The sequence below is a fragment of the Canis lupus genome, chromosome 26 (genome assembly GCF_011100685.1).
Source record: "Canis lupus familiaris isolate Mischka breed German Shepherd chromosome 26, alternate assembly UU_Cfam_GSD_1.0, whole genome shotgun sequence".
Taxonomy (NCBI): Eukaryota; Metazoa; Chordata; class Mammalia; order Carnivora; family Canidae; genus Canis; species Canis lupus.
Genome location: NC_049247.1, coordinates 14,870,246 through 14,883,641, shown reverse-complemented (window position 1 = coordinate 14,883,641; position 13,396 = coordinate 14,870,246). Strand labels below are relative to the sequence as shown.

At 39.9% G+C, this 13,396-nt stretch overlaps 1 protein-coding gene across 3 annotated transcripts in view; it reads left to right on the top strand.

Moving 5' to 3' along the window:
• Positions 1-13,396, top strand: part of TAOK3 (TAO kinase 3) — a 185,311-nt gene that overhangs the window by 169,839 nt on the left and 2,076 nt on the right. For all 3 annotated transcript variants that reach the window (XM_038575265.1, XM_038575266.1, XM_038575267.1), the window contains 3 exons: positions 4,984-5,223; positions 6,888-7,100; positions 12,918-13,100. In XM_038575265.1, the coding sequence (XP_038431193.1) occupies positions 4,984-5,223; positions 6,888-7,100; positions 12,918-13,100 (636 nt within the window). The remainder of the gene's footprint in view (positions 1-4,983; positions 5,224-6,887; positions 7,101-12,917; positions 13,101-13,396) is intronic.

Genomic DNA, 13,396 nt, shown 5'->3' with positions numbered 1-13,396 from the left:
GAAAAGTAAATTCCATGACCTAGAGAGTAAGAGCTAATGGACATTCCTCAGAACATTGCCATATGGATGTATTTCCTCCTACCATGTTTAATCTTTGTATCATTTCTGCTTAAGATTCACATTTCTCGGGGAGTGAGACCTTGATTGGGCAATGCACTTAGTCCCTTACTCAATACTCTGATTACAGATAGGGTGGAGGAGTTTCTCAAGCAAAAACAGGAGCCTGTTAATAAAAGAAGGGGAAATGGATACTGAACCTACAAAAATGTCCACCGTACTGTTTTGTAACTCTTCTCTTTTTCTCATTCACTGTCCAGGACATACAGCTCTTTCTGTTTTTTTTTTTTAACCATTAATAATGAATTTTAAGGGTATGGCTATAAAAATATTTATTTAATGAAGTACTTCTCAGTGGATATTTTGTTGAAGTTTTACAGTATTACTAACAGTGCCACAGAGAGCATCTTTTTATGCAGATCTTTTTACACATATGCAAATATTTTGTAGGATATATTCTCAGAAGTGGAATTTTGGGGTCACAATGTATATGTGTAAATTTTCGATAGACATAGCCAGATTGCCCTTGAGGGGTTTATACTCCCACCAACAAAGACCACCTGTTTTTCTGTGTCTGCGAAAACTGAGTATGAGCGATCCTTTTGGTTAATGAAAACATTGAAAAGGCTCACCACAGACTGTACACAGTCTTCCCCTATCATCACTGTACACAGATGCTGGCTATTTTCTTACCACTTATGAAACCAAGAACTGAAACTAAGAAAGCATTGAATGTGATAGGCTAACAACATCTCCATTTAAAAGTTTAAGTTCTAGTTCTTAACTCAACCTCACTAGGCATGAGGACACAATTTTTTACTTGAGTGAGAGCAACTGCTTTTAAAGTAGTAGCACTTGGGTCATGGTTGGGAAAGGTTTGTCATGGGACACACCCTGATCCACATCTTACACAGGAGGTAAATTCATAAAATACAGTCATTTGTTCAAGGGCCATAGCATAAGAAAAGTACATGTGTTTCGACACTAAGCTCCCTCTCAGCTTTGGGGAAGGTGCACACAGCATGTGATGTGAGCTGAGGGAAGGGGAGCCCACATGTCTCTCATTTTCTGCTGCCTCCAGGGCATATAGATGTGGAGAGCAATGGTGGGCAAAATCACCTATACCATTACATTTGCTTTTGTTTTTGCTCAGCTCATTTTATGTAATTGGTATAAGCTGAAGGTGACTGCACATTGTGCCATTTGTACAGACAAAGCAACCACTGCATCATGTCTAGCCAGAGCAGAGGGATTCTTCAGAATGTTGTGTCACAGGCTAAAAAAAAAAAAAAAAAAAAAGCATAAAACAGGAAAATATAAACCATTTGTTGGGACATCTTTTAATGGAAACTGTTGAAAACTCCCAAAACTGAGTTTTAGACTCAGTTCTGCTTTATAGAAGTTGTATGATCTTATGTTAGTCTCTCAATTCCCAAATGTCTTACCATCCTATGGAAAAGGGGTAAGCCCTTGCAGTCTTACCACCTCATAGGGGTGCAAGTGGGACTGAGTGATATATAAGAAATCACTTTTAAAAATTTAAAGTAGGGCAGCCTGCGTGGCTCAGCAGTTTAGCACTGACTTCAGCCCAGGGTGTGATCCTGGAGACCTGGGATCAAGTCCCCACGTCGGGCTCCCTGCATGGAGCCTGCTTCTCCCTCTGCCTGTGTCTCTGTGTCTCTCATAAATAAATAAAATATTTTAAAAATAATAATAATAAAAATAAATAAAAATTTAAAGCACATTACACATCTTTATGTAGGCACAGCAATAGACTCATAGGGAGTCAATAATAATAATAATAATAATAATGTAGACAGTTTATCAACTTACACCCCAGCAACTTAGATGTGTGAATTAAAGGTAAAGGGAGCAACTTAACAATTGTAACAGAAAAGCAATTTCATTATCCTGCTTATCTCCCTTTTTAAATCATTTATTAAAAACTAGATTTAAGGTATTATATGCCAGATTCTCACTTCTGAATACAGAAAAATAATAATAATATGTTGATATGTTCTGAAGCCTTTCTGAAGATTGTTCCTGGCCTTTCACCTCATCTTCACAAGAATGATTGTCCATGGTATAGGTACTGTTATCCTCACTTTACACCTGAGGAAACTAAAATGCATGTTAAAAGACTTGTCCAACATCATACATGATTGACTCAGACCCTGAATATTTTTCTATTGATTCTCAAACTTTAGTAAGTATCAGAATTAGCTGGGTGGCATGTTATTACAACCAATCACATGTAGCCCAGGTGATTCTGATGCAGGTATTTTGTGGGTGGCATCCTGAAGCATCCTATGAAACATAAAGCAAAGTATTTGATTTCTTCTGAAAATGTTTGCTTTGTGTCTTTTTTTCCCCCAGAAGTTTTAGGGCTCTTGGCAGCCCAGACTCAATATTGAGAGACCTGGTACTCAAAAGTTAAAAAAGATATAGTAATCTAGGAACAGGATCTTTACCTATTTAAAGGCTTTCCTTGGCTTTTTTCTTGGTCATTTGGTCTAGAATAGCTTTAGTTCTGAGAAGACTTCACCATCCTTTGGTGCCACCTAGGGGCCAGTTAGTGACTTTTAAAAGAATACATTCAATGGCCTAGGCAGAGTAAAAGTAAAATAAGGGAAAGCAAAATGCAAGAAGGGGCGAGGTGAGGTGCTCTAGGTTATCTTTTGTCCTTAAGACAAGTGTAAATTGCATTTATACTTTGTTTCTCCACTAGAAAATAAGCTCCATGAGGGGATGTACTTGTTCATGGCTGTATCTCTACTGTCTACAACAGTGCCTAACACATGTGAAGTGTGCAACAAATATTTGTTGAATAAATGAATGAATGACTAGTGACTTTGCTCCAGGTACAGATGCTGTGCCGCTTAAAGGACTTCTATAAATAAATAAATAAATAAATAAATAAATAAATAAATAAATAAATAAATAAATAACGGGCTTCTCTTCGAGTGGTTAAAAGAGCCAAGTGTGCAAGATATTCTCAACAACCAATATGCAGATGTTATTGATATTAACGTATCTGAAAATAAATGACTTACACTTTGTCCCACAGTGGATGTCATCAGAGAAGAGAGTCACTCTTGTTCTCACTGAAAGTCCAGCTCACAAACTTTCTTTTCCTTTGACCTTTTTTCTAAAAAGAAGAAGAAGAAGAAGAAGAAGAAGAAGAAGAAGAAGAAGAAGAAGAAGAAGAAGAAGAAGATTTTATTAATTTATTAGAGAGAAAGAGAACACAAGCAGGGAGGGGCAGAGAGAGAAACGGACTCCCTGCTGAGCAAGGAGCCCAATGTGGGGCTCGATTCCAGGACCCTGGGATCATGACCTGAGCCCAAGGCAGATGCTTCACTAACTGAGCCAGCCAGCCACCCCTTTTCTTGACTGTTTTAACTAGTAGTAATACCACCCTTTCAGAAATCTTATGGCAGAAGTTTTTACCTTTTTTTATAGCATTTATCATTTTTAACCTTGTTCTCTTTTTTAAAATTTACACATATAACTTATTTCTTTGTGTTAATTAAGGTTCTTTTGTTTACATGTTACTAAAATTTATTTGAGCGAGTTTAAGCCAAAACCAGGGAATTTATTACAGAACTAGAGGAATATTTCACAAAATCCAGTAGCAGTAATACAGCTGGGCCTACGAGAGAGCTATGAATACAGCATCATCCCCAGTTATGAACATGGGCACCAGCATATTCCCTGCACGTCTGTCTTTCCCTCCTTCATTCTTCATGTTCTAAGCCCAGATTTCTCTAATCCTCAGCCCACCTAGTAGCAGTGGATGGCTACCACATATGTAGTTTTTATATGCCCCTCAGTTCCAGCCACAAACAGAGACTTACTGTCTCTGAATCCCAATTCCATATTCCCAGGAGAGAGAATAGATTCAGTCAGCTGTGAGCTAAGCATATAGTACTTCAATAAATGTGTAGTACAGTTCCCTATTAGAGTGTTAGCCAGTTGAGAACAGAATCCTGGCTGAGTAAACATCTTTATATACCCAGAGCACATGGTTCAGATCTTGGATGTGGTGCCATAAAGGAAATATTCTTGAACTGGCGAATGAAAAAATTTTGCCTAACTACCTCTTTTTTTTTTCTAGTTTTCTTTCTTTCCCCCTTAAAGACAGACCAGACAAGACAGAGAAAGAAAAGACAGACATGAATAAAACTAGAAAGAACAGAATGATTCGACCTAGAAATGATCAAACTAACTAATGGAAAAAATGGAAGGAGAGAGCTCTCATCTGCTTTTTTCCCAGCCTGCCCTTACTCTGAGATTTTAAAAAGCAGATAATTGGTCTACTTCTAACACATGCAAAAACAGGGTTTTTCCCAGAAAACTAAGAACATTGCAGACATTGCCAATTTAAGTCATTGATTTTCAACTCTGACCACATGTTAGATTCACCTGAAGAACTCTAAAAAATAGTGATGTCAGAGTCATCCCCTCTTTCAAACATAAAGGTTAAAACAAACCTTTAAGTCTGAAAAGGTTCCTCACATGATTTTTAATGGGCAACCCATATTGAGAGCCACTGTCTTGACTAAAGAAACATTTATTCACACCTGTGCGGAAGGCATCACCTATGTAGAGTTCATAGCAGCTCTGAGGTAAGAAGGGGTCAAATAGAATTAATCCCATTCTATGGATAGTGTGGTTGTGATGCCTGCAAAATCGCGTTTTACAGATAGTGTAGTTGCCCATCTTATAAATGATGGACCCACAAACAGAACCTAAACCTCCAGGGATTGTTAATCTAATCTCATTAAGTCATGCTGCCAAGCACTAATGGGTTTAATTAAGAGACAGTTAGTAGTACCATTCCTTGCCATCTCTCACTTTGTTGTGAATTCCTTCCAGATCACCTCCAGTCATCTCTCTCCATTTATCTTTTGTTCCTGAATGCAGGAACTAAATAAAAAGAGAACCCAGAAGGAGATGGAGCATGCCATGCTAATCCGGCACGACGAGTCCACCCGAGAGCTAGAGTACAGGCAGCTGCACACATTACAGAAGCTACGCATGGATCTGATCCGTCTACAGCACCAGACTGAACTGGAAAACCAGCTGGAGTACAATAAGAGGCGAGAAAGGGAACTGCACAGAAAGCATGTCATGGAACTTCGGCAACAGCCAAAAAACTTAAAGGTAAGAGGAAATTCAAGTGTCCCCTTATGTGTGCTCCAGGATACAGTTAGACTGGATCAGTAGTTCCTGCATCTGGATGACTGTCAGATTTCCCTGGGCAACTCTTCAAAAATTACAAATTTCTGGGCCCTGCATCTATTGAATCAGAATCTCTGGAAGTGAAGCACAAGAGTGTATATAACAAACTCTTGAACAGATGCGACTCTGGAAACCATTGTACTGGATGATCTCCATTTTTCTTTGTATCCATCATACAGTTTCTCTGATGCCTTCATGACCTGCCCTCTTTAAAATAGTAATTTATGGACAAACAGCAGCCCATAGTTCTAATCTCAGGAAATAAGAAAGTTACCTAACAGGTATAAGGCAGATAAATTTTATCTGTCATGCCATTTATTAGTAGTAACTACTTTGAGTGCTGCTATATTGAGAAAGACTAAATAAAGCCACATCCAAGCTGAGTAGGAAAGAGTATGATTTATTAGTGACATCTGTGATGGACATGGGACTCAGGAGTGAATCTACATGTACCAGACATTTAGTATCCCTGCATTAGAGATTTGGAATTCCTTTGGCCTTTACTGCCTCAGATAATTTTAGCTGACTGCTAATTCACAAGCTCTATGGACTAAGCCATTGCTGTATTTCAAGGAGGTCGTTGTTGTTATTTTTTTTTATTTTATTTATTCATGAGAGACAGAGACATAGGCAGAGGGAGAAGCAGGCTCCATGCAGGGAGCCCGATGTGGGACTCGATCCCGGGTCTCCAGGATCATGCCCTGGGCTGGAGGCAGCACTAAACCACTGCGCCACCCAGGCTACCCGGTCGTTGTTGTTATTAACACAGATAGGAGGTCCACCTCAAATGCACTGGCCGTGTTCCTGTCTAGCCAAATCCTAACCCGTCTAATTAGTGTTCTGTGTCATCACAACTTCAAGCACTCATGAAATGCACATGCAACTCTGAGGCAACCTGATGGGTGCCTTCTGGACTTAAATAAAACAGCCAAAATGCATATTTGATGTTGCTACATGAAAGTATAACCTCTTCATGGGGAAGAAATCTAAAATCACATTTTCCCTTTCCATTTATGCTGAAATCCAGTGGAAATAGGTCATGATGTGAGGTATTATCCAGATGTTCTTATTTATTTATTTATTTTAGATGTTCTCCTTTATTGATTTGCCAAGGAAACGCAGAGCTGTGAGAGCCAGTTTATACATTGCCATCCCCTTTCTCACTTAGAAATGGGTAGGGGAGGACATGACAAAAAAAAAAAAAAAATGGGGGGAAAAAACAACAAACAATAGACGACACTGAAGATTTTGACTAGGAAGCCATTAAAATAATGAACAACCCTTAACAAACTAAGCTTCATATCATTCTACAATCTGTTAGGAGTTGTGATCCCCTTGTAATAATTCATTTCTTAAAATTCATTCATAAGTTCAAAATTACTTTTACTCATTTAACAGAAGGCCAAAAGTATTGGTAAATAACTCTTGTCTGTGTCATATGTATTATTTTTTCATTATTACTGACTAGTAATATAGGCCACTGCACCAAAAGACAATTGGTCCCGGCACTGTGTTGTACTATTAAAATGGAAGGGATTCTGTTTTTAGTAATGTGTCTTTATTTTCCTTTTGTCACTTCTACACAGGCCATGGAAATGCAAATTAAAAAACAGTTTCAGGACACTTGCAAAGTACAGACCAAACAGTATAAAGCACTCAAGAATCACCAGTTGGAAGTTACTCCAAAGAATGAGCACAAAACAATCTTAAAGACACTGAAAGATGAGCAGACAAGAAAACTTGCCATTTTGGCAGAGCAGTATGAACAGAGTATAAATGAAATGATGGCCTCTCAAGCGGTAAGTGGTTAGGTTCAGTGCCACAGCTTCAAGAGCTTTGGGAATCAAGAAAATTCAAGATCCAGCCTTTTGTTCCCAAGATGATTCTTGCACAAATTTAGGATACTGGTGTTTTTTCTGCCCAAAGAACTAAGGAAGTGACGACGCTGAATAAAGCCAAGCCAATGTGGATACTTGCTGGAGTATGTCTTATGAGATGGAACTCAAGGAGTAACATGCTCAATCAGACCCGTGGCACATAGGGACTTTGAGGGCAATATATAATAGATACCTCATATAATATGTTTTCATTCATCAAAACTGGCGCAACTAACATCAGGCACAAATGAATAAGACACACAGACACATTCATTCAATAAACTTTTACTAAGCATCTGTGTTCAGCACTCTGCTGGGCTTAGAGAGAGAGTGATAAGCTAGAGAGACAACAATTGGTCCCTGTCTTCACACTTTTTGTTAGTCAAGCAAGGAGGTCATATAATTAAGCAATTTTTAAAAAAGCATAATAAATGCTTTGAAGTGGGAAGTGCAGGAAGCTATGGAGGATAACTAAGAATAACTATCTGGTCTAGGAAAAGCTTCCCAGCAAGAGCCAAGAAGCTTGAAGGAATGTATTAAAGTAAGCAGGCCCTATGGGAAGGGTCCTACATGGGCAAAGGTCCAAACACTGCAAAGTGTGTATTTGGGGCCTGAAAGAACTTTGGTGTGAGTCCAGAATTTAAGGAGGATTTATGGGAACCCAAAATGGAAAGGTTGTAAAGGTCTTGATAACCCAGGGATGGGAGCTTTCCTGTGATTCAGTGCAGCTTTCACCAGGAGATGAGTCTTAAAGAGTAATAGTTTGTCAAACAGACAGAAGAGGAAAAAGTTATTCCCAGCAGAGTACCCAGTGAGTGCAAAGATATGAGGCCTGAAAGAGGATAGTGTATTTGAGGAACAATGAGTAGTTGATATGGCAGGAGTATAGAGGGAAGCATGTGGATGGTTGGGGATCAGATCCTCAAAAAGTCAGGAGTTTGGACATCATTCTATAAGCAATGGGTAGCCTGCTGAAGCCTATTTTAAGAAAGAGAGTGATGAGATCAGATTTGTCATCTAGAAAAATACTGGCAGTAATGTGGCAACTGTAGGTAAAGAGACCTGTTAGGAGACTATTTTATAACCTAGGGGAAAAAGTAATGAAACCCTGAACTGAGAACATGCTCCTGGAGATGGTGAGGCGGGAGAATGATTTGAGAAATATTTAGGAGTTAGGATAGATGGAGCTCAGTGACCAATTTGGGAAGTAGGTTTGATGACAGTAGAATGGGTTATCATTTTACCAATACAAAAAAAAAGAAGAAGAAGAAGTTTGGATGCCTGGAAGAAATTGACTAAGTTGTGACATGTTACCTGAGCTATGTGGGTATCCAGGTAGAGAGGTACAGAAATGGAAATCTATATCTCAAAAGAGTGTTGGAACACAAGACGAATAGCTAGGCATCCATGTTAGAGGAGGGAAGTTGTAGCTGTTGGGAATACTTGAGGCCTTCTAGGGACAGGAGATTTTATCAGGAAGAGGACAAGGGGCAGAGCTGTAGACATCACCATTTGAGAGTGGAGGAGGAGCAGATCAAAGAAGATGAATAATCAGTGCAGGAGGGGAACTGGAGAGAGCACATCACAAATGCCAAAACAAAAGCTTCTAGCTGATCATTTCAGATGTGGCAGAGAGACCAATTGGATCTAGCAGTGGATTTGTCCAATGACTGTCACAGTCAATCAGTGGAGTAGTAGGAGCAAAATATATTGTGGTGCATACTACTATACGTTATAAAGTGAGGTAGAAACTGTACGCAAGATTACTTTTCCCAGCTGCTCATCAGTGAAGGGAAGGAGAAAGAACTAGCTAGAGGAGGAGACAGTTGAAGGAGGAATTCTGTTTTTTTGGAAGGGCTTAAAGGTGTTCTTTAAACGTGAGGTTGAGGGTATGAATCCATATACCATTCATTCATCCATTCATCCAGTAAGTATTTCTTGAGCACTCTATTGTGCCCCAGGCACCCTGGGATACTGTGAGGAATGATAGTCATGTATCATGTCTTCATGGAATTTATGGAAAGGTGAGGAAATGCATTGAAAAAATCTACTCCATGTAATGGCAGAGCCAAGTGCAAGCTTGCCAACTGATTGTAACCAGGAGAGGAGGCTGGTCTGGAGAGTCAGGAAAGGCCTAACACAATAAGTATTGAAGCTGAGGTGTAGAGAGCACATTCTAGGCAAAGGAACTGCATTGGTAAAGATGGGAAATAATGGCACTTTGACAAATTCAGAGTCCATTATATTTGGAATATAGAGAACAAGACAGAGACCAAATGAGAATAAGACTAGGGTAAATGGGCCAGATCATGGAGGGGCTTGTAAGCTTTCTTAAGGATTTTGCTCTGGATCCTAAAAGCAATGGGAGGCCATTGAAAAGCATTAAGGAAGGGGACCGACATCAGATTTGCATTTCTGAATGATCACTCTGGTGACAGGCAGAGAATGGCCTGGGAGATGGTCAGATGGATCTCAGGAGATCATATATAAAGTTGCTGCTTTTACCTGAGCACAAGCAAGTGGCTAGACCAGAAGGGGGGAGATCAGATGAAGGAGAAAGTGATGAAATTTGAGAGATAGACAGGAGATAGAAGTGAAAACGTTTAGTTCCAGAGTAAAGTGGAGCATGAGGGACTAAGGACGACTCCCAGTCTTTAGTTTGAACAAAACTGTAGATGACGGTGCTACTTAGCTTTATGATAAAGAAGGAAATGGAGCAGCTTGGGGAAGAGGGAAGGGAATGATGATAACCTAGTAGTCATGCTGAGCTTGAGGGGCCTGGGCACCTTCTAGGTGAAGGTGTCTCTAGCAGACTGGGGAAGCTAGCCTGGGCGTCAGAAGAGAAGTCTGAAATAGAGGTGAAGAGGTGGGAATCATCCACATCTAGATGATAGATAAGATTCCTTAGGAAGAGAAGTTAGAAGAAGTGAGCCCATATTTAGTGGCTGGAAAGGAGAGGAGGGAGGGAACAACCAAGAGAATATCTCAGAAGACTAGAGAAAAATTTCCAGAAGGGAAGGGGGAAATCCACAGTATTAAATGCTGCTGGGAGTTAGATAAGATAAAGACCTCTTGCCACCTAAGTAAAGGGTAGGATGGGAATGGGAGTGCAGGGAGAGCTTAAGAGTGAGGAGGGGGAAAGAGAGTTGGTTGAGACACCAAGGCTGATAGGATTTTTGTCTTGTTCATCTTTGTGTCATTGGCCTCTGCAACAATTCTTGGTGCACAGCAAGTGTTCAATAAGTGCCTGTTATATAAGATGGACAGAATGGGATCAGGTATAGAGGTTCACTATTGACCTTGAATAAAAAGAGAGAAATTCCCATTTTCCTGAGGCAGGGAGAAGATAAAAGTAGGTATGATAAATGCTACTATCCTTAGTGACTCCTTACCATGGGCCAGCCACCACTAGGGGTATGTTTTAAGTGTTATTTCATTCTTGTGCAACCCCTTTGACCTTTGAAGTGTTTACTGTTTTAACTCTACCTGCAAGGTATGGTTCATTGAAGTAAAGCCACACAGCAAGATTTGGCAAACTTTCTGTAGAGGGACAGGTAGTAAATCTTAGGTTTGGTGGACCCCAGGGTCACTATCACCACTTACTCAACTCTGCTTTTGTTGTGCAAAAGCAGCCCTAGGTAGTACGTAAATGAATGAACACATCTGTATTCCAATAAAACCTTACTGACAAAAAATAGGCAGCAAGCCAGATTTGGCCCTTGGGCCAGAACGTGCCCACTCCTGGCTTAGGGGCTCACATAGTGGTAATTAGCTAAGTAGTGATGAAGCTGGGATTTGACCCCATTTCATGGGGGAGCCAGTAAGTCTGGTCATACTACATTATGTGGCTGCCATCACATCCTTTTATTCATGTTAATCCACTTAAGGAAACAGACACTATTTCTGTATTTCTACCTGCTATTGCTATTTACCTATATTTCTATAAAACATTTTAATGGGTTTGATATGTGCAGCTTTGGGGTGATGAATATCAGATAACGGAATATCCTCTCTGATTTCTAGACTGGCACTTCTACAGAGTCAGAGCTAGTACAAAATAACATAGTTATGGACCTTAGTAATAGAATGCCAGAAATAAGAGAATATAGAGATGTTTAAGAGAAGATAGAGATGGTCTAAGCTGCTGAGGAAGAGCCTCTCACCCATTTGACCAGGACTCATAACAGTTAACAAAGATGAGTAGAAAAGAACACACTATCATTCCCTTTGTTGGTAAGGAAACTCCCATGTCAAGAGGGAATTGGTAAATCTTACTGGGAGCCAGTAAACCCTTTGGCATTTATCTGTAAGGCTGTGGAGTGGCTGTTTTATCTTGTGTCTCCTCTCCCTTCATTTCTCATTGGGAAAATAAGAGGTATCCTCTTCAGTAGATTTTAGTGAAAGCTGGGTAAGATTACTAGAAAATACTTTGGAAATATGATTACATTATTTCATGTTCATATGATATATTTCTCCAAAAGTGCTAAAGAATACACCATGCAGATAACTTGCTAAAACTAGTGTAAAAAGATTTCCAAAAGTTTTTTAATCAATATATTGGGATATATTGTTAAATGTCACAAATTGTACAGATTAGGGGGGAAGAGTATAAAATGGAGAATAAGTGTCTGTATGGAAACATGTGGATAAGCTCAGAGTTGACAGAACTGTCTAATTCAAGGATTTTTATCTCATGGTTTCAGCTGAACTGAGGGCCTGATAAATTTAAACAAAACCAAGCCTGGGACAGGAGGATCATCAATCCCAAAACATAAGTCCTACTAATGGCCCCAAACCTCCAATTATGCTCATTGAAAGAAGAATGGCTGGCTTTGCCCATTCCTCATACAGAATCAGTACTGTGGTGTGTAATACAAAGTTCAGGTGCTATTGGGAGCAAGAGGACTCTATCAGCCTACTTTATAATCTGGACTTTACTGCTTCAAACCATAACATGCCCCATAAGATCATCCAAGCTATCTTCTGCGGAGAAGAGATTTTTGAACAGCTTGAGTTTTAGATTGGCTGGCCTGTAGGGTAATGTGTATAGCCAACAATAGGGACTGACATTACTTGCTAGGAACTATAGGATGTCCCCAAGTGTAAATGGAGATTGGGCTCATTTTTTTAGAGTTAAGGATATCTAAATGTATGATGGTTTAAGGGTTAAAGATATATAAATATGGAAATGGTTAGTCAAAGCAAAAATAATGATAACAGCTACTATTTACTGAACACTTGGTATACATCTAGAACTATGCCTAGGAATTCATATGAATTTTTTTGTTTAATCCTCATACCAGTCTTAGACAGTAGGAACTATTACAGTTACTGTTTGAGAGAAAAAAAAGTGAGACTTGGAGGGGTAACTTCTCAAGGCGACATACCTGAGTGAATCGTGGAGCTAGATTTCAAGCTCAGGAGTCTGCCTCCAAAACCCACAGGCTTAATCACCGGAGCATGTAGCCATCCTGACTCCTGCTAGTGTGGTTTTAAGAAAACCAGTTTTTCTTAAGAATGTTTTGTTTTCTTAAGAAAGAATCTTTAAAGAACGTATTCAAAGAACCTTGTAGACCATGGGGCAGAATGTACTATTTTTTATTCCTCACTCTGAATGTACTTGGGGCATCTGTTTTTCTGAGGGGACCTGTTTCAGTCCAAACAAGGAAACCTCTTCCAGCAGTCACCAGGTGCCATAAACTAGCAGTGAATTACAGTGTGTGTCTTTTGTGCCCGCAGTTACGGCTAGATGAGGCTCAAGAAGCAGAATGCCAGGCCTTGAGGCTACAGCTCCAGCAGGAAATGGAGCTGCTCAACGCCTACCAGAGCAAAATCAAGATGCAAACAGAGGCACAACATGAACGTGAGCTCCAGAAGCTAGAGCAGAGGGTGTCTCTACGCAGAGCACATCTTGAGCAGAAGGTATGAGAGTGTTACTCTGGGTCCCATACAGTTGGATGGAGGATGGACCGTGGGCTAGGGAACTGCCTTTTATGAAGCCCTGCCTGTATACCTGAACTAGGCACTGTTCACTTCCTATCTGGTTTTATCCTCCTAGTACTCCCTGAGAGATACGAATCATCTCCACTCGACAGGCAGGATTCTAAGGCTCCAAATGGTTAAGTTACTTGCATAAATCTGACCCCACAGCCTAAGCTCTTTCTATTACTCTGCTAGGAAGCCCTACACCTTCACAGCCAGAAGCATAGTATGATAAG